The sequence below is a fragment of the Tenrec ecaudatus genome, chromosome 5 (genome assembly GCF_050624435.1).
Source record: "Tenrec ecaudatus isolate mTenEca1 chromosome 5, mTenEca1.hap1, whole genome shotgun sequence".
NCBI classification, from domain to species: Eukaryota; Metazoa; Chordata; class Mammalia; order Afrosoricida; family Tenrecidae; genus Tenrec; species Tenrec ecaudatus.
Window position 1 is genome coordinate 668,377 of NC_134534.1, and position 24,828 is coordinate 693,204.

At 59.8% G+C, this 24,828-nt stretch overlaps 2 protein-coding genes across 3 annotated transcripts; one reads left to right on the top strand and one right to left on the bottom strand.

The window, feature by feature from the left end:
- The first annotated feature begins 12,044 nt into the window (after nucleotides 1-12,044).
- On the top strand, nucleotides 12,045-21,741 carry OPLAH (5-oxoprolinase, ATP-hydrolysing). Of its 2 annotated transcripts, none has more exons than XM_075549130.1 (26): nucleotides 12,045-12,765; nucleotides 12,840-13,031; nucleotides 13,437-13,536; nucleotides 13,620-13,743; nucleotides 13,835-14,030; nucleotides 14,338-14,503; nucleotides 14,588-14,726; nucleotides 14,808-14,875; nucleotides 15,377-15,642; nucleotides 15,725-15,837; nucleotides 15,915-16,085; nucleotides 16,212-16,349; nucleotides 16,463-16,601; nucleotides 16,699-16,811; nucleotides 17,010-17,161; nucleotides 17,911-18,071; nucleotides 18,158-18,259; nucleotides 18,330-18,504; nucleotides 19,706-19,890; nucleotides 20,065-20,211; nucleotides 20,284-20,418; nucleotides 20,530-20,679; nucleotides 20,791-20,948; nucleotides 21,025-21,185; nucleotides 21,284-21,381; nucleotides 21,567-21,741. In XM_075549130.1, exons 1-26 carry the CDS (start codon nucleotides 12,559-12,561, stop codon nucleotides 21,711-21,713), a joined length of 3,903 nt encoding a protein of 1,300 aa, XP_075405245.1. In that variant the 5' UTR covers nucleotides 12,045-12,558; the 3' UTR covers nucleotides 21,714-21,741. The 2 variants fall into 2 exon arrangements, with proteins under 2 accessions (XP_075405245.1, XP_075405246.1); XM_075549131.1 differs by having other exon boundaries at nucleotides 13,835-13,922.
- LOC142447860 (sphingomyelin phosphodiesterase 5-like) lies at nucleotides 21,443-24,012 on the bottom strand. The gene is made up of 7 exons (XM_075549133.1): nucleotides 22,973-24,012; nucleotides 22,824-22,896; nucleotides 22,498-22,638; nucleotides 22,324-22,413; nucleotides 22,181-22,244; nucleotides 21,977-22,109; nucleotides 21,443-21,900 (listed from the first exon to the last, which is right to left on the bottom strand). Exons 1-7 carry the CDS (start codon nucleotides 23,801-23,803, stop codon nucleotides 21,808-21,810), a joined length of 1,425 nt encoding a protein of 474 aa, XP_075405248.1. The 5' UTR covers nucleotides 23,804-24,012; the 3' UTR covers nucleotides 21,443-21,807.
- Nucleotides 24,013-24,828: the final 816 nt, after the last annotated feature.

The window sequence follows — 24,828 nt, forward strand, 5'->3', positions numbered from 1 at the left end:
ACCCAGCCACAACCTTGCACCGCACCGGCTCAGAGGCCGTGGTGGTCACTCTCCTCGTCCCTCAGCCATCCTGGGTGCAGGCGGGGGTTCTGGATGACTCCATGTGACAGAGCCCAGCTCTGGAGGCTTAAAGTGGATACCTGAAGGAGGGGTGGAGTCGGCAAACACAGAGGGACAGACACGAGAGATGTGCTGGTGGAAGCAGTCGCTACCGAGTTCTTCCAAACAGCTTTATTTATACCATAAAGTTTGCAGACCCCTACATGAAAACAATGCCTTATGATTAACTCCAGTCACCCTTATTGTTTCCACTAAAACCTGATAAGAGACCATTATAAGGTTTGTACTTTTTTCTGTCATTTTCTGTCCTCTCCCTGATTCTTTCCCCTGTACTGCTTGTCCCAGACGTCACATACTATTCTTGATTGAGGTGTTCAGAACATTTTGTTAGACTCATATCGGACTCACTGCCCTATTTTTTGCTCACAATGTTTCTTTCCGGGTTGACTAACTTCACACAATGAAACTACCTCATGTGCTACTCCAGAGCCTAATATCTACCAGCAGAGTTAAATGCTTCTCAAAGTTAAATATTTTCCTTTACAAACTCTCCCATGGTAACTGTTCCATTGTCTACCTATGTCTCTTTTATCTTTTATACCCCTGAGGCATCATGGGGAGGCCAAACCATCTGATTCTTTGCCAAAGATTTAATGTTTCCCCTTTTACGTGTTTTCTATTAATGTTAACCATTCTCTCTCCTTCTTTGTAAGCCCCTGCCCAAGGTAAAGGGGCGTCCATTGGGGGAGGCAGTCTATAAGGTCCTCTATATCGGGGAGGTCAAAAGAGTCTCCCACTACTTAATCTGAATGGAATCCAGGGTTTTTCAGTGGGTTTCATTTTCTCCTCTGACCTCAACTTTAGGGTTTCTTCCTCACTCAATTCCCACATATCCTCCTCAGAATTCCCAAAGATGTCTTGCTGTCTAAGAGTCTCCAATGCCCCAGTTAAGGAAAGCCCCGTCATATTGAAGCAAGTTTTAGATCTGGCTTCATTCGTACTTCTCAAGACTGCCCTCGTATCCGCTCCAGGTGTGGTGAACAGGACAATGCACAGAATTCTCAAGAATGGATTTAACAACAGTAAATATTTGAGGGATGTTGGAATCCCTCTCTGGGAAGCTGTGCTCTGCAGAAGCTCCTTCCACCAGCCTGGAGCTTTGCTAGACAGCATGATTGGGGGAGGGGGGGCAACACCCGTAAGCCCTAAAAGTTGTCACAAGGTTGTGTAAGAAAAATGTGAACATATGCTGCCAGCTATAAAAATGGGGTGGCAGCAGAGTGGTGGCGGCATGGTCCGGCCTCTAGGATCAAGACCAGTAGTCTGAGGCTTGTTCCTGTGAAGCCACAGTCAGACAGACCTCCTCTCAGCAACCTTCTTACCAATTATAACAGTTGCCCCCACCCCACCCGCCACTGGCACAAAACACTCTCTACTTCTCGCTTGGATTTAATAATTTGTTGCAATGACTATACAGAACTCACAGCTATAGTGTTTTATTAGGACAGTATCAGGTTACAATTCAAGATCAGGAATGACTTGGGATACAGTTTTCTACTCAGGACAGCCTCTCAACCATAGGCCTACATCTCTTGGTCTCTTGGGCTGGCCAACTCTGTCCTGCGCAGATGAGAGTTACAGAGCTCTTCAGTCCAGAGATATCCCACTCCACCAGAAAGCACTCTGCTCTCTTGCTTGCTTCACCAGTTGCCTAGAGTAGCCCACTCTCTGGAGAAATCTGAAGGCAGTCCATGGGTCAGTACACCAACTGTAACCACCCTGCTATGGGGCTAGAGAGCCCACCAAGATGTCCTGTGCTGCTCTCTCTGCTCTGGTGCCTCTGTTGTCCTGCCACGACTTCTTGCTGTCTTGTCTCATCATCTGGGTCTAGGAGGTTCTCAGCATGGGGCCCCAGGTCCCAAAGATGTGCTCCTCTCCCATCTCTTCTGGGTGCTAGTGAGATCCTGTCTGGCTCTGGAATGGTTTATTTTAAGCTTAAAAGACAAAACTGAATCAAAATCAAATTTACTGCCCTCAAGTCGCTGCGGAAACACAGCGACCCTGTAAGGCAGGGTAGGGCTGCCCTGTGAGTTTCTGAGACTGTAACTGTTTATGGGAGTAGAAAGCTCCTTTCTCTCACGGAGCAGCTGGTAGCTCTGAACTCCTGATCTTGAGCTTAGCAGGATAGTAACACTGGTCTCATTTGCATGTTCACAGCCCAACAAGAGTGCCATGCACCTTATTTACATTATCAGCAAGCATTTCATCCCCTCAGTGGACTGTAAGCACCTCATTTGCATAGTGTCATCCAGCATGAAGTGGGGGGCCACGGTGAGAAAGGCCATATGAGAGCAATCCACTGAGAGCTCTGGTTACAGAAGAGATGCAGCCATGGACCACAGAGAGGGACTGCAGACACACAGATTGGAGTCACTGGCCACCAGCCAAAGAACGCAGCAGCCACCGGATGGTGGGAGAAGCCACAGTGGTTCTCTGCTGGAGCCTCAGACAGAACCTGCTCTACTGAGACCCCGACTGTGAGCCAGAGACCGTCCGACTCCTGGCTGACACCACTGTAAGGTGATACACTTTGGTGGGTTAAGCCACTAAGTGGTGGACATTTGTCACAGAAGCAGCTGGAATGAAGGCACCTGGGATTAGCTGCTCCCATGTGCCTGCCCCAGTGGCTCCAAGGGGCACAGCCTCAGGCAGCCTAGTTCATCTCCAGGGACCAATATGGTTTTCACTTACTGCCAGCGAATCCATTCTGACGCCTAGCAACCCTATGGGACAGGGTAGAACTGGCCCTGTGGACTTCCGAGACTGTAACTGCTTGTGGAGCAGAAAGCCTTGTCTGTCTCCTGCAGAGGGCCTGGGGGTTTCAAACTGCTGTCCTGGCTGTTAAGCAGCTCAATGCGTGGACATTATGCCACAGGGCTCCTGAATGTGGTCTTAGCGGCCTCTTTTAGCCATCTCCCTGACTTTCTCTGCTAAAGTTCTGCCTGCTCTGCTCTTCCATTTGTTGCTCTTGGTTTCAGGAAGAGACATGCCTCTAAGAACATGGTGCCAGGAGCCCTGGTGGGGAGTGCTTACACACTGAGCTGCTGACTGCAAGGTCTGAGGTTTAAAGCCATTAGCCGCTCTGGGGGAGACGGATGAGGCTTTCAGTTCCCCTAAAGACTTCCAGTCTCGGAAACCCACAGGAGCAGTTCTACCTTATCCTTCAGGGTCACCGTAAGTTGGAATCTGCCAGATGGCAGTGGGTTGGGCTTTTGTTGTCGTTGTTTTTCTTTCTTTTTTTTTTTTGGAATAGCTGCAATTTAAAAACTCCCTTATAGCCTGGGTTTCGATCCATGCCTTCAAAGGGCACAGACGCTCTGCAGGGTGCTGGAGTGGCCACATTTCCATTGCTGTCCAGCCTGGCAGGCACCAGCACTGACCGAGCAAGGCCAGAGTAAATCACCAGGCCTTTCTTCTGAGGCACCCCTCCACAAGACAACCCCACAAAGCAGGTGACTGTAGATGACAGGTGTGATCGTCACCGTGTGGAGGCTGTGTCGGCAGCATTGAGTCCTTTGGGCTGGTGGCCCGTGGAAGGCTGAGGACCCTTGAGTTCTGTCCCCAGCTTCCAGCAGAGGGCTTCTGGAGATCTCCGCTCACAGTCAGGTCCTGGAGAAACAGAAGTCAAAGGTCAAGTGACCCTGCCAAGGTTGGAGTATGTAGCCAGGTCCCCTGCAAGGGGAATGCAGCTAGGCACAGGGGCAGGGCAGCCGCTGACCTCACAATGGTGGCCCCTGCCCCAGCAGGCTCCCCAGCTGCCCCCGCCTCCCGAGCTGCTGGCCAGCTGCCGCCCACTTCGGGCATGTCCCTCCTGAGCAGCTATGAGGGCCTGCGGCAGGAGATCCAGCGGCTGGCACAGGAGAACGAGGAGCTTCGGCGGCTGGTGCAGCTCATCCAGGAGAACCAAGAGCTCAAGCTGGTGCTTAGGAACCGTGGTGGCAGCCTGGGCCTTGGCTGCTTCCTGGCTGATGTGCCAGACAGCCCCCGGCTGCCCCGGCGCAGGACCATCAAGTTCAAGGATGCTGAGAGAGGTGGGCCACCGGTGAGGGCTTGCGGCGAGCTAGTGGGGCAGGAGGCAGCTGGCCTCCCTGAGTGGTGAGTGCTCACCACCATCCAGGATGCTGCTCAAGGACAAGTCAGGAAGGTCTCTGCCAGGCCACGTGCCAACAGAGGGAGGGCAGGAGGGGCAGGAGCAGGAATATACCAGGTGAAGCTGGGCTGGGTCCAGCTGGTGGGGGCAGGCTGACAGGGGCCTCTGATGGGGGTGGGGAGATATGGGGGCAGGGTCTCTGGAGAGGAGGTGTTGAGGGGGTGGGGACCAGAGACCCGTACAGGACACAGAGTCATGAACTGATCGGGGAGGGGCAGCTCCCTCCTTTCGAGGGTGATCGGACATGTCCAGGGTCAGGTGTGAGCTGTAGTTGGACTCTTGGAGATCATTCCGATTTAGTCAGGTTCCTTCACGCCATTGTTCATTCACACAAAGCTTCCTCTTGTGCTGTGCCGACCTGTGATGTCCTATCACGTGTCACACAAAGCCGTTTGGTTCCCGGTCTGAGGATGCCCTGGCTACCCCCTCACCTCTGGGCTCCCGGGCCACTGAGGCCGCCGTCCCGTCTCTGGTCTCGGGCTGGCTCTCCAGGAAGGTCCTGGGATCTCGCAGGACGCAGCTTTGGCAGACGGGCTCCTGCCCCTGGGCCGTGTGCGTGGAAGCTTCGACCACATCTTCGTGGTGTGTAAGCCCGTTTCTCTCTGGAGCTGAGGGATGCTGCCCAGTGAGAATGTGCCAGGGTGGGTGCCCACTCACCAGCTGATGGGCATCTCCCAGGTGGGCCATCTGAAGAAGAAGGCTGTGGACACCCCTGTGGAGCCCCTGCTCTAGTCAATGCCGAAGGCGCCCTGGTGGATGGTGGCTGCACACTGGGCTGCCCACACCACCAGCAGCTCCGTGGGCAAAAGACTGGGTCTTCTTCTCCCACAAGCACCCCAGGCATGGACGCCCCCAGGGTGCTGGGAGTCAGCATGGACTCCCTGGGTGTGAGAGGTTTGAGCAGGCTCGCTGGCTTGTGAAGTCCACCTGTTTTGTAAGAAACCACCCCACGGCCTTCCATGTGGCCGGGCCATTTTCCTTCCCGGCAGCAGTGGGTGAGCCTACTGCGCCTCATCCTTGCCGGTGATTTGTGTCACCAGGGATCTGGGTTTCAGTCACTCTGTGGATTTCAGCAGGGAGGGGTCTGCCAGAAATCCAAGCTGGATTCCGGAGAGGCTCTGAAACCAGGGTGATCCTGGCTGCTGTCACAAAGGCTGCAAGTGGGTCTTGGCTGAAAGCAGAGACTGCCAGGCATGTGCGCCTGGGCTTTGTTGATGGTGCACACACATGTGACTGGAGCATGGCAAGGGATAGCAGTGAGACGAACGGGGGTTCCAGAGCATGCTGAACCTGTGCCCAGACCAAGAGGCCGAGGACCGAGTAGACAAGGGGAGACTGTGTTAAAATGGACACAAGTGTGTGTCAGGGTTGCACCTTCTCACCACACACCTTCTATCTATGCGCTAAGCAAACAAGGTAAGGTGCTGACGTAGATACATGCGCGTTGGGACTGGAACAGGATGCATTCACAGCCTGCGACCTGCGGCAGACACCACATGGATGCATCCCGACAAAGCCGGCCTGCAGCACTTGCTGCTGAAGACACCGTCAGGCTGGGTTGTCCAGAGAGATGCCACCAGTCATGCTGATGGATGCACAAGACAGAATTTCCTATCAAGAAGGCGCCCCAGCCCAGCCCAGTGCAAGCCTGTGGGCCTGAGGCTGGCCGGAGGTCTCTCCCGCCTCACACAGCTGCAGGCCGGTGAGCCAGAAAGGTGCAGGGAGGTCCCAGGCCGGTGGGTGCAGAGCCGCCGGGATCCGCGGGAACATGGAGGGGCACTGATGGCCCCCGGGGTTGGCTCCCAGGGTCAGCGGCCCACATGGGCCACCCCTGGTGGCAGACATAGTTCACCAGAGGTGGAGGGTGGAGGGGCAGAGAGAGGAGAGGTCCCCAGTCTCTCTTGTCAAAATGCCTCACCCCCAGGGAGGGATCCTTAGGCTGTGACCTGACTTGATAGGTTGAACTCCACCCCTACATTTGCACACAGGTGTTGACATAACCCCCAACCAAGACATGGTACAGACTACACCTTCACAGGAAGAACCACAGCATCAGGGTGCAGGACAAGTGGAAGCAGTTAAGGCCTCCCTGTGGCCGGGATCCAGAATCCGTGCCCATGGAGACCGCAGGCTGAGTGTTAGGAAGCAAAGGTGGCCCTTTGAGGACATAGGTACGTGGGCCTGGTGAGAGTCATGGTCCATTCAGTCACCTCACACTCGTAAGGAAGACTGAAGAAGAATTGATGTCCTTGAGTTATGCAAAGAATATTGAATGCAAGGGACTCGGACAGCTTGACTCTCAGACAGAGACTTGTAAACTTGATGATGGTGGTCTGAACAAGGTATAATTTGACACTTGGTCAGTTGGCCTTCCTCTTGACCCAGCAGGAATTCAATCTAGGCTCAAGTGTTTCTTGCTTGTTCCACGACAAAGTTTCTTCTTTGATTTTTAAAATTTTGATGGTCATCTTTTCTTTCTTACTCTTTATTTGTATCTAAACTTTTAATTATTATTGTTTATTCTTGCCATTTGATATTCTTGTTTTTATTGTGACTGCTGGGTTTCCCAGTTTGTGAAGCACAGGAGCAGATGCATAGAGATAATTGCTGATGCAAGGGTTTATCAGGGATGTGTGGGGAGGGTGAGATAGGGAGGGTGAAGGGGCTTGGGGAGCAAACAATGAATTCAGGAGGGGGAGGAAGCACTAGAACTGACTGTGATTCTGCATATACAACTAATTTAAAAAGTGATTTAACCACGCTAGTGTATGCTATGCGAATGCTCCATCAAGAAAACCACTTACAAATGTTGACATAATGTGAAAATGTAGCCGGTCTCATGGGAAACTAGGTCCAGGAATTTTTTGATGGGAACCAAATTTGCTACATAAACTCTCATCGAAACACAATAACATGTTTTGAGAAGAGTATTTAACTCACAGTGGACGGCCCGAAGAACGAACACATGCATCTGAGAGACGGGCAGTCAGAGGCCACCTTAGAGTTCATGGTGCTGAGGCTTTGTGCCAAGGGCCTTGGATGTGTCTCAGGAGGCCAGGCTGGAGAAGGGCATCCTGCTTGGTAAAGCAGAGAGGCAGCAAAACACCCGGGGATCGGCACAGTGACTGCAGTCTTGTGTGACTGGGCTCACACCTAGCAGATGGTGCCCCACTGCTGTTTGATTTTTCACTCCCCAGTGACACATGGAATCAGCCATGCTCATGGAAGCAGCGATCAAGAGCTCAAAAGACTCACTGCATTAGGTAATCTGCTGCACAGGACTGCTGTGGAGGCTTGGAAAGCAAGGATGTGACTTTGAAGACTAAGGTGCACCTGATCCAGACCGAGGTCTTTTCCATTGCCACAGATGCGTGTGCCGGTTGGACACTGAATAAGGAAGGCACGAAGAACCCATGCATAGGAATGGTGGTGCTGAGTAAGACCACTGACAGTCCCACGGACTGCCAAAAGGACAGACAGATCTGTTCTGGAGGCAAGGATGGCACAGCTTATTTTTACCTACTATGGACATATTGTCAGGAAAGACCAGTCCCTGGAGAAAGGCATCAAGCTGGGTAAATGTGTTGGTCTGGGTGGACTAGAGAGACAAATTCATGGACACTCATATGTGTATTGGAAAGAGCTGTATATACAAGAGCAATCGACTATTAAGAATATTGAGAAAACATTCCAGCCCAGTCCAGATCAAGTCCATAAGTCCAATGTTGGCCCATATGTTCAATACCAATCTATAGAGTCCTCTTCAGACCCAGGAAATGCATGCAATGACGCCAAATATAGGAAGATGACAGGCCAGTGGGTGTGAAGTCTTGTGGATCCAGTGGCGGTAGAAGCATCTCAGGGCTGGCAGGAGCCTCCACGTGGCCCCTCCAGTTCCCCGGGCACGGGGTCTATCAGTGTAGTGCCACGTGTCTGGTCAGTAGAGCCTCTCTCAGGGAGTGAGCTTGAGTCTTGTCAGCAGAGAGTCTCTAAGGGAGTGAGCGGAGAAAGAATGCCTCTCACTTCCAAGGAGGAAATACAAGACTTCCAGAATTCTCAGGGGAAGGCCAAGCTCACACAGAGGCCTCATTGGCTATAAACACGACTGACAGACTAGATTCCACCCCTTCACTCTGAATCCTCCCAAGCTCCATATTGACACCAGGTGATGTAACTCCCACAGTAGAGCGAAGGGGCATTGAAAGAAGAGGAAGCCCTTAAATTAGGTGGATTGACACAGTGGCTGCAGCGGTGGGCTCAGGCATAGGACCAATCACGAGGACGGCGTGGTTCCAGGCAGCTGTTCCTTCCTTCTGTGTGTGTAGGTAGCTGTGGGCGGGAACTGGATGGCACAGCACCCAACAACCACAATGCCACCTGGGTGGTGGTGGAAGGGTGTGTGTGAAATGGAGCTGATACCTTACTTGCTGATTTCGTTTCAGAAGCCCTCCAGAGCAGTTCCAGCCGGTCCTGCATCCTGTGGCGGGGTTGCTATGAGTCCGAACCCACCCCACCCATGGCAGTGAGGTTGATGACGTGTTGTTGAGTGCGTTCTCGCCTGCAGATTCACCACCAGTTGAGCTTCCCTGGGGAGGGTCCTGGTCAGCTCTCTTGCTCAGTTTGCCTTGGCTGTCTCTCCTTGAGGCCACTGTTGCTGCTGGAGCCTGCGTCCTAGCACCTGTCTTCACCTCTCGCCTTCCCCGAGTGTTTTGCCTGGGGCTTGTCTTTCTCTCTTTCTCTCCCTCCCCTTGCTCCGCTCCCCTCAGCAGCCTCTTACAGGCAGCAGTTGTCAGTGTCAGCGGAGCCCGGTGGCTGGCCACGGTTCCCATGGGTAGACTATGCTTTGGGTGCACACCTGAAAAGCCACACCAAACCCAGGGTCACCTGCGCATCACTTTCACAAGTTGTAGTTTGTGTGCTAACATCCAGTCTGTGACTCTGAATTGACCTTCGTGAAGGGTGTCAACGCTGTCTGACTGGGCGGAACTGCCCCACTCTTGCAGTGCCGCTGGTTGGAAAGAGCCCCTTTATCCCTCACCGTCTCTTCTCCTTTGCCGAGATCTGTGGCTGTGTCCACACAGGCCTGTTTCTGGGTCCCTGTCCTGCCGCACTGCCTTCACCCAACACTGTCCTCCTGATGACTGTTCCTCCACAGACCTGTGACGCTGGCCAGGGTCCATCCAGCCTGGTCTTCGTGTCGCATGACTATTGGGGCCTTTGCCTGGTCCATTTAACTTTCCACTCCATTTGTTGATGGCTATTCAGTAACTGGCTGGAACTTTGGCTGAGGTTGCGGGTGCTTCTGGACTACGCTGGGAAGACTTGCTGAGCACGATGCGGAGCGGCCCCGTGTGTGAACATGGGGTGCCTCTCCCGCGCTCAGATCTCCGACTCTGGGTCTTTTCTGGAGGCTGAACAGTTCTGGCCAGTTGGGTGTGGGATGTGAAGGACTGCAAGGTGAAGGTGACCTGCGGGACTCTGGTCTGAGCGTCCGTAGGAGGAGCTTTCCTGGGACAGAGTGCAGAGGGTGGCCAGAGGAGTGGGCTTGACTCAGTGGAGATGAGTGGGGAGGGGCTGGCACTGCTGGCGTTCCACAGGATCTCCGTATTTCCGGTGGCGACCTGGGCCAGGCCCTGGGGTGGGTTACTCACGAGTTCCTTACCATAGTCCAGTCACCGTCTCACAGAGGGGACACTGAGGCTCAAGGCCACCAATCCAAGCCCCAGTTCTAGCCGACCGGGTGAAGGCCCAGCCAAGCTCAGCAGGATCCCTGCACCTGGCCCAGGACTTGACACACCCTATGAGGACCTCCCAGGCCCCACCACTACTGCAGCTCTGGGGTTTGTCTTAGGCCAGTCCCACCTGCCTAAGACCCTTGGGTCCAGAGCCCAGCCCCCCACACTGGCTGCACCCCCTGCAGGGACACCTCTTGTCCCCCTTAGCCCAGACTCAGCCCTCACCACACCCTGCTCTTTCTGCTCCAGCCAGGCAGACCCTGTGGAAGCGTCCAGGAGCTCTTATTCTGCAAGTCTAGGGATCTCACAGGTGGGCTTCTTCGGGGTGGCCAGGAGGAGGGATCAGCCTGGGGGTGGGGGAACCCAGGAAGTCAGGCAAGCCTGGGCTTGCTTGTTCTGAATGGCAGATGTGCATGAAGGTGGCATCCAAGGAAGGTTTCCCTTCTGCAGACCAGTCACTGCCCGCCTGGCGTCCCTTGCTGGCTGGGCCCTGATCCCTTCGGGGCAGTAGAATGAATGAATTCTGCAGGAGGGGGGCATGGGGCTGGGTGAGAAGCAGAATCTTTGGAGTGGGGAAAATGTGGGCAGTTGCTTCCCACAGACTAATAAGCAAAGCCCAAGTACAGCCCCCATGTGTGCAGGGCCGTGGCCACGACTGGGCATAAAGCAGGGGGAGGGTGGGTTCTGGACCCCTACAGTTTAGGTGGTGACAGAGTGGGGTGGTGGCTCATAGGAATCTTGGGAGGGGATGATGGGATGGGAGCTGGGGTGGGGTGGTGAGCTAGCTCAGAGGTGGTGCAGGCAGAGTAGAGGGGCTTCGGGTAGCAGGTAGTTGACACCAACTGCTGCGATGGGGTGTGGGAATGAGGGTTCTGCTGGACCTGATCCTGAGTCTCCTCTTTTTGCGCCACCTCCAACCCCACAGTAGAGCGGTCACCTGGGGAACAAGCAGCCTGGGAGGGTGGGGGGTGGGGTGGTGCTGCCCCTTCTCAGTTGGGTCAGCAAGGTGTGTGTAGGTGCTCTGGCACTGGCCGTGGCTGCAGCTCATGTGCTCGTGTGCAGGAGTTGGGGTTCCCTGATGCACCACCCCCTTGGCTTTTGGCAGCGGGTGCAGGCCAGACTCGAGCCATTGGAGGGAGTGGCATAATCCCTGGATTTGGGTACAAAAGAGACCCCAATCTGAAATATACTCTAAAAAAACATTTATTAAGCCTTAAAACAGACAAATTCAACGCAAAGGCACATCATCTGGTTGAAGGAGTCCATTAGCATGAGGTCAAATGGCCTCCCAGGAGTCAGTGGGGACACTAGTGAAATAGGCACGGGAGGAAGGAACTGTCACCAATTCACGGTTGGTGGCAGATGGATACATCACAGTGACAGGTGGGATCATGTTGGGGCACACATAGAAGGGCTGGTCCAGGGCCTAGCGACCGAGGCGGTCAGGTTAACACGACAGGGCATGGCTCATGTCTATGGGACTGTCCATCAGGGCTCACCTAGCTAGCCCCTAGGACACGGGGTGCAGGTTCTCTGCTTCGCAAGGCCCACTCCTCAGGGCAAGTCTCTGCTCTCTTGGTTAAGGATCGCAAGAATTCGATGGGGGCTTAACCTGTGTGGGGCTCTGCAAATGGATTTTGGGCTGTCACTCCCAAGCTCAGCCTTCTCAGAATTTAAGCCCTAACGCAATGGTCAAGGTGCCCTTGGACCGCGGCTGCGGGCGGGGGTGGGTCCCAGGTCCGTGGGTCCCGGCGGGCGCAGGCCCGGCTGACGCAAGGCGGGGGCGGGCGCCCGGACCGGTCCTGCGGGGGGCGGGCCAGCTTTCTTCCCGGGCTCAAAGCGCGCAGCGAGCGACCGTCAGCCACGCGGAGAGGAGGCCAGGTGGGCTCTGTGGGGTCGTGTGGGGACTCACGGCTCTCCGGGACGACCCCCTAGGGCGCCCTCCGCGGCCCGCGAAGCCTCCGCTCCCGAGACCCCGCCCTCGCCGTCTGCGTGCCCCGCCCCCGGGGGGGGGATGAAGTTCTACCCAATGGGAAGGAGTGTCCCCGGCTGCTGCCCCCGGCTGCTGCCCCCGGCTGCTGCCCCCGGCTGCTGCCCCCGGCTGCTGCCCCCGGCTGCTGCCCCCGGCTGCTGCCCCCGGCTGCTGCCCCCGGCTGCTGCCCCCGGCTGCTGCCCCCGGCTGCTGCCCTCTCCCCGCCCTCTCTCTAGCCTGCTCAAGCTACCAGGGCCCAGGGTCTGAGCCAGAGGTATTCGGGGGGAGCCCAGCGGCGCGCCCCTCGGGAAGGCCTGCGCCGGCGCAGTTTCCCCCAGGGGCGCTGAGAAGTCCGTGGTGGGGACATCAGGCTGCACCCAGGCCTGTCCAGCTCCGTCTGAACCCGGGGGTCTCCCCTCCAGGCCTCAGAGAGCGGGCCGACCCCCACCACCCCCCGCCCCCCACACTCCTCCCTTCCCCAGACTGACCGCCCTGGGGGCGGAGCCTCTGCTCGGAGGTCGGCCCCTCCTACCTGTGGGTGAACGTGCGCCGCCCGCCCTCCTCCCTGACTATTGCTCCCCATGGAAGATCTGCTCCTAGACGCCAGCCCAATCATCATGGGCAGCCCGGAGGGTCGCTTCCATTTCGCCATTGACCGTGGGGGGACCTTCACCGACGTGTTTGCCCAGTGCCCAGGTGGGCACGTGCGAGTCTTAAAGTTGCTCTCTGAGGACCCGGCCAACTATGCGGATGCGCCCACGGAGGGCATCCGCCGCATCCTGGAGCAGGTGAGCCAGTGGGGCCTGCAGATGCGGGCTGCAGGTGGGGCTGGGAAGGCCGGCACTTACCTGGGTGTCCCCAGGAGGGGGGTGTGCAGCTGCCCCGGGACCGGCCGCTGGACACCAGCCGCATCGCCAGCATCCGCATGGGCACCACTGTGGCCACCAATGCACTGCTGGAGCGTCGTGGTGAGCGCGTGGGACTCCTGGTGACACGAGGCTTCCGAGACCTGCTGCACATCGGCACCCAGGCCCGAGGGGACCTCTTTGATCTGGTGAGTCCCCCACACCAGGGTAGCTGGAGTGTGCTGGTGCCACCCCCGCCCCCGCAGGCTGCTGCCTGGGGCGGGCAGTCTTGGGGAACAGGGTCAGTGCAGCCCAACGTCAGCAGTTGAGGGACAGAGCACTTCAGAGGGACTCTCCACACCCTGAGCCCTCCTGTTCTTGCCCCTACTACTTTACTTCCTGTCACGGACCTTGGATGTGGGATAACCCCATTCCCCAGTTTAGGAGGGAGCTGCTTCTGGGGCTGCAGGGCATTCAGTCAGCTGATGGGCGGGACCTCCCTGGAGCCCAGCTGCGCATGTCCTGAACCTGTTGGGACACGCCCTTGCCTGTACTGCCCCGCCCACCTGGACCCTGCCAGGGTCCTCTCCTGGCCAGCTCTGCCTTCCCCGCAGGCTGTGCCCATGCCTGAAGTTCTGTACGAGGAGGTGGTGGAGGTGGATGAGCGTGTTGTACTGTACCACTGCAATCCCGGTGCCAGCACACCAGTCAAAGGTGGGGCACCCAAAAAAGTGGCGGCTGCGGGGAGGGGGGCACGTGCAGACCAGACCTGCCTCTGACTAGAGGGCTTCCTGCAGGCCGCACTGGGGACCTGTTGGAGATCCAGCAGCCCGTGGACCTGGGGGGCCTGCGTGGAAAGCTGGAGGGTCTTCTGGCCCGCGGCATCCGCAGCCTGGCTGTTGTCCTCATGCACTCGTACACGTGAGCGTGGACAGTGGGCTGGGCGGATAGGGGCTGGGGGGGATGACCACCAGGTGGGTGCAGGCATGATGCCATGGGCTCCTCTTCCTAGGTGGGCCCAGCATGAGCAGCAGGTGGGCGCTCTGGCCCGAGAGCTGGGTTTCACACAAGTGTCGCTGTCCTCGGAAGCCATGCCAATGGTACGCATTGTGCCGCGGGGCCACACAGCCTGCGCTGATGCCTATCTCACGCCCGCCATCCGGCGCTACGTGCAAGGCTTCCGCCGGGGCTTCCAGGGCCAGCTCAAGGTCAGGCCTGCCCACCTTCCCTGTGCCTAGTCTGACCCACACTGCCCACCCTTCCTGTGCCCAGTCTGGTCCTCACTGCCCACCTTCCCTGTGCCCAGTCTGACCCACACTGCCCACCCTTCCTGTGCCCAGTCGGGACCTCACTGCCCACCTTCCTGTGCCCAGTCGGGTCCTAACTGCCCACCCTCTCTTTGCCCGCTCTGGCCCCTCACTGCCTACCTCCCTAACCTCCCTATGCCCGGTCTGGTCCCTCACTCCCCCTGCACCTGGCTCAGCCCCTTACTGCTCACCTGCCCATCTCCTCTAGGACGTGCAGGTGCTGTTCATGCGTTCGGATGGCGGGCTGGCACCCATGGATGCCTTCAGTGGCTCTCGAGCCGTGCTCTCGGGCCCTGCTGGGGGTGTGGTTGGTTACTCCACCACCACGTACCGGGCCGAAGGCAGCCAGCCAGTCATTGGCTTTGACATGGGAGGTATGAGGGCTATAGGCTGTGACCCAGGGAGGCTCAGGGGCCAGGTTGGGCACCTGCCATGGTGACCCCTCCCCTTGCCCCTAGGCACATCCACCGATGTGAGCCGCTACGCAGGGGAATTTGAACATGTCTTTGAGGCCAGTACAGCCGGTGTCACCCTCCAGGCTCCGCAGCTGGACATCAACACAGTGGCAGCTGGTGGGGGCTCTCGCCTCTTCTTCAGGTCAGCGTCCCACCAGCTGGCTGGGGCCCCAAGCCCCCCATGCCCTAGCCCCATCCAATCCCACTTTTCCCTTCCCCCAAGGTCCGGCCTCTTTGTGGTCGGGCCCGAGTCTGCCGGAGCCCACCCTGGCCCTGCTTGCTACCGGAAAGGTAAGAACTGGTACCTGTTTCATGAGCTCCAGCCTTCTCATACTGCAGACCCCAGCCTCCCCACACTATAGACCATTAGTTCTCAACCTGTGGGTCGCAACCCCTTTGGGGGGGTTGAATGACCCTTTCACAGGATTCACCTGATTCATAACAGTAGTGAAATTACAGTGATGAAGTAGCAACGAAAATAATTTTATGGTTGGGGGACCACCACAACATGAGGAACTGTATTAAAGGGTCGAGGCATTAGGAAGGTTGAGAACCTCTGTTACAGACCCCCAGCCTCCCACACTACAGACCTCCCTAGAGTCCCCATGCTACAGCCCCCACTGCCTCCCTACACCGAAGACCCCCCAACACTGCAGACATCCAGGTTTCCCACACTGCGAAACCCCAGATTCCCCATGCTGGAAACCCCCAGCCTCCCCACACGCAGACCCCCAGTCCCTGCTCCACTGCCTGCCCACTTCCAGCCCAAGCCTAGCCCGTGCCCATCTCCAGGGGGCCCTTTGACACTGACGGACGCTAACCTGGTCCTGGGTCGCCTGCTGCCCGCCTCATTCCCCTGCATCTTTGGGCCTGGAGAGGACCAGCCACTGTCCCCTGAGGCCTCTCGAAAGGCCCTGGAAGCTGTGGCCTCCGAAGTCAACAACTTCCTGGCAAACGGACCCTGCCCGGCCTCCCCATTGAGCCTGGAGGAGGTGGCCATGGGCTTTGTGCGTGTGGCCAATGAGACCATGTGCCGGCCCATCCGTGCACTCACGCAGGTACACTACCCTGGGGGTGCGGGGCTGGGAGGCCACACAGGGTGTGAGCCACCGAAGGCCAATAACTCCCTCTGGCTTACAGGCACGAGGCCACGACCCCTCAGCCCACGTGCTGGCCTGCTTTGGGGGTGCAGGTGGGCAGCATGCCTGTGCCATCGCCCGGTCCCTGGGCATGGACACCGTGCACATCCACAGGTGCGGCGGGGTGTGCTGTCCAGGGGTGGGACAGCCTTACAACCTTGCCCGTCACCAAAGTGACCCGGTCCCTATAGGCATAGCGGGCTACTGTCAGCGCTTGGCCTGGCCCTGGCGGATGTGGTGCACGAGGCCCAGGAGCCCTGTGCCCTGCTCTACAGTCCTGAGACCTTTGTGCAGCTGGACCAGAGGCTGAGCCGCTTGGAGGAGCAGTGTGTGGAAGCCCTGCGGGCCCAGGGCTTCCCCAGGTGAGTATAGCGGGCCCATCAGGTTCCCCACCTGCCTGCCCAGGGAGGCTTGCGGTGGCTGTTTCTCAGGGTGGGTGGAGGTGGACCCTGGGCTGGGTGAGCACAGCACCCAGCCCCTGCCTGCAGGTCTCAGATCAGCACGGAGAGCTTTCTGCACCTGCGCTATCAGGGCACCGACTGCGCCCTGATGGTCTCCGCTCATCAACACCCAGCCACTGCCCGCTCCCCCCGTGCTGGCGACTTCGGGGCTGGCTTCGTGGAGAGGTACTCAGGCTCTGTGTCTTGGGGAGCTCTCAGGAGGCCTGCGGGCCGAGGCTACCTGCCTTGACCTCCCTGGTCCACCTTCCCTGGCCAACTTAGCTGCCTGTGGGCTACAGGTACATGAGGGAGTTTGGCTTTGTCATCCCTGAGCGGCCAGTGATGGTGGACGATGTGCGGGTGAGGGGCACCGGCCGCAGCGGCCTTCACCTCGAGGACACTCCCAAAGCCCAGAGTGGACCTCCCCGCGTAGACAAGGTTGGTGTCCTCCCCGCGATGAACTGGTGTGGATGGGGAGAGGCCCCCAGGGAGGCTGCTGGACTTAGGGGCCATGCTGACCCCACACCCTCCACAGATGACCCAGTGCTACTTTGAGGGGGGCTACCAAGAGACCCCCGTGTACCTGTTGGGAGAGCTGGGCTTTGGGCATAAGCTCCAGGGGCCCTGCCTTATCATCGACAGCAACAGGTGGGCTGAGCCCTGGCCGGGTCACACTGAGGAGGGTGGGCTGGGCCAAAGCTGCTGGCTGGGGGTGCTGCGGGGTTGTGGCTGGAGGGCTTCGGGCTTTGGCACATGTCCCTTGGTCTGGGGCTGGGCGGCTCATGGTTGGGGGCTGGGCTGGTCTGGCCCGTTTAGTCCCTCTGCCCTCCCTGTCCCTGTCTCCAGCACCATCTTGGTGGAGCCAGGCTGCCAGGCGGAGGTAACAGAGACGGGGGACATCCGGATTTCTGTAGGGGCCGAGGCCCCCAGCACAGTGGGTGCCCGCCTTGACCCCATCCAGCTGTCCATTTTCTCACACCGGTTCATGAGCATCGCGGGTGAGTGCCCCCTCGCCCGCAGCCATGGGCCCTGGGCTCGCCGCCTTCCTGCAGGCTGGGGCAATCTGAGGGTTGGCTGAGTGTGGGCACAGGCCAGATGATGGGGGATGTGCCTCCGGTCCCATGTGGTGCCTGGCAGTGGGTGCCCGAGTGACCAAGCATGTTCCTGGCAATAGCGTGGGCAGTGTACCCCCGGAGGGCCTTGGTCTGCTTGGACAGCAGCCTTGCTGGGTTCAGACTTGGGCTGCTAAACCCAGGTCAGTGGCTTGCACCCCCGAGACCCTTCTCAGGAGAAAGATTAATCTCGGGAACCTGAGGGGCAGCCTTCTCTGACCAGCTCTGTTAGGTCTCCTGACAGTGGTGGGTGTTTCAACCCCTCCCTAGGTGAGAAACGTAGGCTCGGGGGAGCTTTCCAGTGCGGTGGGGTTGGGGGATAGCCCAGCCAACTTCAATGCCTTGGGCCCAAGTTCTCTTGGGAAGCTCCAGGCAAGGGATAAGACCTTCACTTTGGTGAGTCCCTGTGGGGCTGTCCAGCTGACTGTGGGCAGGAAGAAGGGGCTCAGGTCTATTATAGGGTTTAAGGACTGGTCAGGTCGGGGTGAGCTAGGTCCTGGTTCCAGTGCTTCCTGGGGTCCCCAGGGGGCCTGTGTTGTGTTGTATAGGGGGGAGCTTCCACGGCCCTGCATGGGGAACAGGAGAGCCGCTGGGGTCTGTTCTCAGGCCAGGACCTGGTCTCTCTGTGTCCCCAGAGCAGATGGGCCGAATCCTGCAGCGCACGGCCATCTCCACCAACATCAAGGAGCGCCTGGACTTTTCCTGTGCCCTCTTCGGGCCAGATGGGGGGCTGGTCTCTAATGCCCCCCACATCCCGGTGCACCTGGGTGCCATGCAGGAGACCGTGCAGTTCCAGGTCCACAGCCTCCCTGCCCCTCTCCCCCACAGCCACTCCCACCTTCCACCTCACCTTTCTGGTCCCAGCCGGTCGTCTGGTTTCAGATCCAGCAGTTGGGGTCAGACCTCCACCCTGGTGACGTGCTCCTGAGCAACCACCCCATGGCGGGGGGCAGCCACCTGCCGGACCTGACAGTCATCACGCCGGTGAGGGCCCACCTGGCCACCCTGGGGTGGGGGGGGCACCGCCATAGCTGACCCCACACTCTGCCCCCAGGTGTTCTGGCCGGGCCAGACGAGGCCTGTGTTCTACGTAGCCAGTCGTGGGCATCATGCGGACATCGGGGGCATCACACCAGGCTCCATGCCCCCTCACTCCACTACCCTGCAACAGGAGGGGGCTGCCTTCCTGTCCTTCAAACTCGTGCAGGGGGGCGTCTTCCAGGAGGAGGGTGAGTGGGAGGGGCCTTAGGCTCCTAGAGAATTTTCCTGGCCTGGTCTTTGGACAGTGGACAGCTATGAAGGGCTAAAGTCGGAGCGCCCCCTGCCCTCTGTCCCGGAGCGCCCCCTGCCCTCCAATGTGGAAGGGAGTAGGGGGTCTGAGGGAGGTGGTACCTACCTAGGAAAGTGCTAAGAAACTTGAACAGGGCAGCAATGGGGGACAGCTGGCATGGCAGACAAAGCTTATATTTGGTGGGACTTGAGGTGGGGTAAAGAGGGGTCCTGGGGGCGCAGTGGGTTACATGTTGGCCTGCTAACAGCAAGGTCAGCAGTTCAAAACCACCAGCCCTCCCCAAGAGAAAGAGCAGGTCTTCTGCTACTGTGAAGCCTCAGAAGCCCAGAGGGGCCAGTCCCGCTCGGTCCTGTAGGGTCCCTTAGAATTGGCATGGACTCACTGGCAGTGAGTTTGGTTTTGGGGGAGGGGTTGGGTGGCTGGAAGAGGGATGCTTGGCTCTGGTGGGACACAGGGCTGCCTTCAGGGAGCTGAAAACTTCGGGGGTAGGGGGCTGCCTCTGGACATACAGAGCTGGATGAAGCCATAGGCCAACAGCCCGGGGGGCCCTCTGAGTGGGCTGTCAGGGGTGAGGACATGGCTGGGCTCTGTCCTCTTGTGGACATGGGCTGGAATCATGCCAGTGCTCGAGACACATGTCTGCCCAGGACCCAGGGAAGCGTGGACAGGACTTTCCTAAGTACGGGCTGGGGCTGTGTTCACAGCCTTTGTGGGGAGGGGCTGGAAGCTCTTGAGATGTGAGGGTAGGGCAAGCAAGACAATAGAGATGACCACACCAGTATCCTTTGCTAAAAGGAGGCTCCAGTCTGAGGGCTGAGGCAAGAGGAGGGTCCAGGTGGCAGGTAACAGGAAAATGAGGAGGTGGGGTGGGGGCTTGCTGAATGACTAGTCCACCCCTTCCAGGGTCCTCCGCTGCTTGCAGGTCCAGGTGGGGCTCCTGGCCATGGCTGGGCACCCAGGTGGTGGGGTGTGGATGAAGCTGTGGGGTGTGTGTGTGTAAGGGGCACCAAGGGGGCAGCAATGAACCATTCAAGGGTCACATGTGGCCACAGTCCTGAAAGGGCTCAGGGCCATAGGCCAGGGTTCCAAGTGGCCCGAGGGTCTGAGAGTGGCTTAGTGGTGACTTCCTGTCCCCCCAGAGGTGACTGAAGCCCTGCGGGCACCAGGCAAGATCTCCGGCTGCAGTGGTACCCGGAACCTCCATGACAACCTCTCGGACCTCCGTGCGCAGGTGGCAGCCAACCAGAAAGGCATCCAACTGGTGGGGGAGCTCATCGGGCAGTATGGGCTGGACGTGGTGCAGGCCTACATGGCGCACATCCAGGTGGGCCTGGGAGGGCACGCATATCCAGGTGGGGGGGCACCCCCAGCTGCGTGGGGGGGGGAGCACTGGGGGAGGAAGGATGCTGGTCTCCATGGGCCACATCCTGGGGGCCGAGGGGCACTGTGGGGGAACTCCTTGGCTCCCGAGGTGACCCTGGACTTGGCACTCTGGCAGGCCAACGCGGAGCTGGCTGTGCGGGACATGCTCCGGGCCTTCGGGACGGCCAGGCAAGCGAGGGGCTTGCCTCTGGAGGTGTCTGCTGAGGACCACATGGATGATGGCTCTCCCATCCGGCTCCGGGTGCAGATCAACCTGGGTCAGGTCAGGCCCGTGGCGACCTCCTCACGGGGCTGCTGCAGTGGCCACGGGCTCCTGACATCCCTCTCCCCGCAGGGTAGCGCCGTCTTTGACTTCAGCGGCACGGGCTCTGAGGTTTTTGGCAATCTCAACGCCCCACGAGCCATCACGCTGTCTGCCCTTATCTACTGTCTGCGCTGTCTCGTGGGCCGTGATATCCCGCTCAACCAGGTGTGCTAACCACGTGGTGGCGGATGCACCAGGCTAGCCCCTCCTCTTGTGTCTGTGTCTGATTTTGAAGAGGGGCGGCCCATGCTCCCTCTTAAGAGCCATGCCCCCCAGGGTTGCTTGGCACCGGTGCGGGTTGTGATTCCACGAGGCTCCATCTTGGACCCGTCCCCAGAGGCAGCTGTGGTTGGCGGCAACGTGCTCACGTCACAGCGTGTGGTGGACGTCATCCTGGGGGCCTTTGGGGCCTGCGCTGCCTCCCAGGTGCACAGGGTGGGGTGGGGCAGCGCCAGGAGGCGGGGCTGTAGCTTGGAGGCGGGGCCCGTGTGGGCAGGGCTGCCCACCAGCCAGCCCTCCGCTGCTTGCCTCTGCTAGGGTTGCATGAATAATGTGACGCTGGGCAATGACCACATGGGCTACTATGAGACGGTGGCAGGTGGAGCGGGCGCGGGCCCAGGCTGGCATGGGCGCAGCGGCGTGCACAGCCACATGACCAACACGCGCATCACTGACCCTGAGATCCTGGAGAGCAGGTGAGTGGGCGGGGCAGGGGATGAGGTCCCTCAGCACCTCCCTCCCGGTTGTGCTCAGCCCCTGCGGTCCACGCAGGTACCCGGTGATCCTGCGACGCTTTGAGCTGAGGCCTGGCTCTGGAGGTCGCGGCCGTTTCCGGGGTGGCGATGGTGTGGTCCGCGAGCTGCTCTTTCGCGAGGAGGCGCTGCTTTCCGTACTGACAGAGCGCCGCGCCTTCCGGCCCTATGGCCTCCAAGGTAGGTGAGGAGCGCAGCGCCAGCCCTTCAGGCGCCCCTCTCTACTCCCCCCACTCCACGAAGTCTCCCTGCTACCCCTCACCTGCCTCTCCCTGCAGGGGGTGGGCCGGGAGCCCGGGGCCTCAACCTGCTGATACGTAAGGACGGCCGCACCGTGAACCTGGGTGGAAAGACTTCGGTGGCCGTGTACCCAGGGGTAAGGACTCCGGCTTGGGGGCCCCACACCACAGAGAACATGCTGAGTTGAGAAAGCCCATTTTAATTTGGCTTCCAAGGGAAAGGGCACAGAGTGCCAGACAGTGATCCAGGCTGGAGGGCCGGGGAGGGAGGTTTGTGTGGAGCGCCCTAGCCCCTGAGCTGAGATGCCCCTTTGCTTCTCAGGATGTGTTCTGCCTCCACACGCCAGGCGGGGGTGGCTACGGAGACCCTGAGGACCCCGCCCCATCCCCAGGATCACCTTCACAGGCTCCGGCTTTCCCGGAGCGGGGCAGTGTGTATGAGTACCGCCGTGCCCAGGAGGCCGTGTGACCTTTAATAAAGATCTTGGAATCACCCATCCTGGGCACAGTGGCCTCCAGGCGCGCGTCATTCCTTGCTTCCATACGCATGTCGTCTGTCTGGGTTACGAGGGTGCAGACATTCGGAGCTGTAGACTCACGGCCAGGTGGTCCGTGAGCCCCGCCAGGGCGGTACTGAAGGTCACCTGTTCCACCTCCTGGGGGTGAGACTTAGGTTGAGGGGCTGCCCCACGACCGACTGCCATGGGCCTGTCCCCCAGCTAGAGCACTCACCGGGATCAGTAGGGCCCCGGGCATTCCACGGTACAGGATGTAATCCAGGCGGCGACCCCGCCAAGACTTGGAGTAGTTGGTGCTGGGACAACCCGTCAGGTACAGGCGGCGCCCCTCCTCCTGTTCCAGGGCCCTGGGAGGGGGCGTTGTTAACAAAGGCCGGATGCATCCCCCAAGGTACCTGGCTCCAGGTCCACCACTCACCTGCGCAGCATCTCTGGGGAGCTGGCGTCAGAGTGGTGGAGCAGCGGGGTGCTTAGTAGTGTCCCTGGGGGTCGCAGGGGAAGGGTGACATCAGGGAACCTGGCCTTCCCCAGGCCCGCCGCCCTCCCAGGCAGCACCCGTACCCAGGGCCCAAGGCTGATCCCGTCGAGCTCCCAGCCGGCAGGGGTCTTGGAAGCGGCTGAAAATCTGGTGCTGTTGTTCTTGGGCGTCCGCTGCAGAGAAGGGGCGCTCAGGTCTGAAGGCTTATGGCCCTGCCCCAAGCCCCGCCCCTAGCCCCGCCCCTAGCCTTCCTGGACCTCGTGAGCAGTTGTCAAAGTTCAGATCTCCCATGAGCATGCTGAAGGCTACAGCCTCGTCCTCCAGGCGGTTCTCAGCCTCGAACTGCTCCACCCAGTCCAGTAGAAGCGTCAGCTGCTCACAGCGCACAGGACCATCTTCTGCGAGAAGCGAGGGCTCAGCTTGGGGTTCGGGTCGGCATCCTGGACTCCTCTCCCAGGGTCTCGCGCCAGAGACCCACCCAGGCGGGCGGGCACGCCTCGGGATTTGCAGCGCCATGATTGGTGAACCAAGGGGCGGGGCCTCCGGAGCAACAAGTCATTGGGGGGGGGGCGGGGCAGCTCACCAGCGGCTGCCTGCAAGTGCGTGCAATGCAGGAAGCCCACGACGCGGCGCCCGTCCAGGATGCCCAGCTGCACCTGCAACACCACGGCCATCTGACTCCATGCTCACCACTTCCCCGGGCCCGTGCGCCACAGCCCAGGGGTCCTGTACCTGTGCCGAGAGTAGCCCTTTGGAGGCCAGCGCGTCCTCACGGTGCCCGTTGGGGAAGAAGCGGAAGGCTGCGTTCAGCAGCGGGTAACGTGAGGCCAGTAGTAGCCCGCTGCCCAGCAGCTTGAGATGCGGCCCGGGCCGTAGGCCGAGCGTGCCCACATCGTACAACACCGGGCCCATGTTGGGCACCAGGCGGCGCAAGAGGTGGCTCGCCGCGCGCAGGTCGAACACCTCCTGCAGGCACACGAAGTCCAGGCCTGAGGGCAGCGTGGCCGAGAGCATCCCGCAGGGTGCCCCGGCTTGCGGCGGACTGCAGGCCGTGGCTCCATAGCGCGAGGGTCGCAGGCCCGCGAGCAGGGCGGCGCCCAGGGTCCGGGCTCGCCGCTGGCTGTGAGGCAGGTTGCTGAAGCGTGCCAGCCCGTCGGGCAGCAGGCACAGGTTGGCGCTGAGGAACCTGAAGCTGCGTGCGGGCTCGGTGCGTGGGCTCCAGGCTGCGGGCGGCGTCCAGCACTGCGGAGGCGGCTGGTAGCAGAAGGGCCGGCGCCAGGCCTGCAGCGGCAGCCAGAGCAGCAGGCCCGGCAGCGCCAGGGGCAGGCCGAGCAGCAGCAGCAGCAGCAGCGCCGCCAGCCCGCGCGCCGCCGCGCTCCCCCGCTCCCAGCCACCCGTGCACGCGGCTGGCGCCCAGCAGCCCAGCAGCTGGTCCAGGGCCCAGTAGGCCGGGAAGAGCAGCAGGCGGGCCAGGCCGTGGAGGGCATGCAGCGCGGGGTGCGGGAAGGGCGAGGGCCGCAGGGCGCCGGGCGCCGGGGGCCAGTCAGGTGGGGACGACGGCATGGCGCGCGGCACCCAGGTGGCTCATTCACTTTGCCGCTTCCTCAACGCTTCAGAGGGAACTGCGGGGAGCCACTGGGTCAAGGCCACGTGGCGAGGAGGTGCCGCGCCGGAGAGCCCGGGGCACCGACTCTGGGGAGAAAGGGGAGTTCAGAAGGCGCCCTCCTCTCGGCTCGGAACTTGGCTTTAGTGAAGGAAAGAAAAGCGAAAGGGCCCCTCGCCGCGCACGGCCCCGCCTGGCTTTCTGGCCCCGCCTAGTTCTCTCCGGAAGGAAGGCCGCGGAACACCCGCAGGGCCACCTTCGCGAGAGCGGTGTGCCCGCCCGGAGTCTGCGGGTTCTGCTGCTGCGCCCACTGTGGGCCCCTCCCCCCAATACGGGGCTTGGGGAATTGGGACCCGAGTTAAAAAGGGGGTTGTACCTGGAATGGCCTCATTCCCTCACCAGTTGAGCTCCCAAAACACCCTCCTCCGCCTCCCCCCCCCCCCACACACACCAGTGTTGGTGACCCTGAGACCCTACCCTATCCAACTCCCTATCACGGGAGGGACCGTTGGTTCCAGCGGCCCTGTCACTCCCTGGGGCCACGTGACACAGAAGGTACTCCTTTCCTCCTCGTGGCAGCTTCCTGGAGGGCAGGACTGCAGGGGGCTGTCCCGGAGGATGTCTTCTGGGATAGTCCCCACTTTTCCTTCTCAGAGGGGTCTCTTAAATCTTCGAGGTCTTTCAGTCAGGAGAGCAGAAAGCCCGAAACTTCTGGGGCCTGGGCATGGGGCAGAGGGCCTCAACACCTGATACCCCCCCCCCCCCAGCTGCAGTTCCTCCTGGCTGTGGCCCCTCCCTGGCAGCCTGTGCTGGCCTGCCTCCACCCTCTCACCCCTAAAGTGGTCTGAGGCCACCCTGCATGCTTCTCTGCACTGCCCACCTCAGACATTCCACCCTGGTGAAGGCCCTTCAGCTCCTCGCACCACACAAAGCCCCACCAATCTGGTCACAGGCTCAGCATGCTCCCTCTTTTCTGTAGCCAGAG

Coding starts and splice junctions, on each gene's coding strand:
- LOC142447860 (XM_075549133.1), bottom strand. CDS start 23,803: ATGCCGTCGTCCCCACCTGACTGGCCCCCGGCGCCCGGCGCCCTGCGG. Junction 22,639..22,823: donor GCACTTGCAGGCAGCCGCTG/GTGAGCTGCCCC, acceptor CGCTTCTCGCAG/AAGATGGTCCTGTGCGCTGT. Junction 21,901..21,976: donor CCGGGGCCCTACTGATCCCG/GTGAGTGCTCTA, acceptor TCTCACCCCCAG/GAGGTGGAACAGGTGACCTT.
- OPLAH (XM_075549130.1), top strand. CDS start 12,559: ATGGAAGATCTGCTCCTAGACGCCAGCCCAATCATCATGGGCAGCCCG. Junction 16,086..16,211: donor CGGGCCCAGGGCTTCCCCAG/GTGAGTATAGCG, acceptor CCCTGCCTGCAG/GTCTCAGATCAGCACGGAGA. Junction 16,350..16,462: donor GGGGCTGGCTTCGTGGAGAG/GTACTCAGGCTC, acceptor TGTGGGCTACAG/GTACATGAGGGAGTTTGGCT.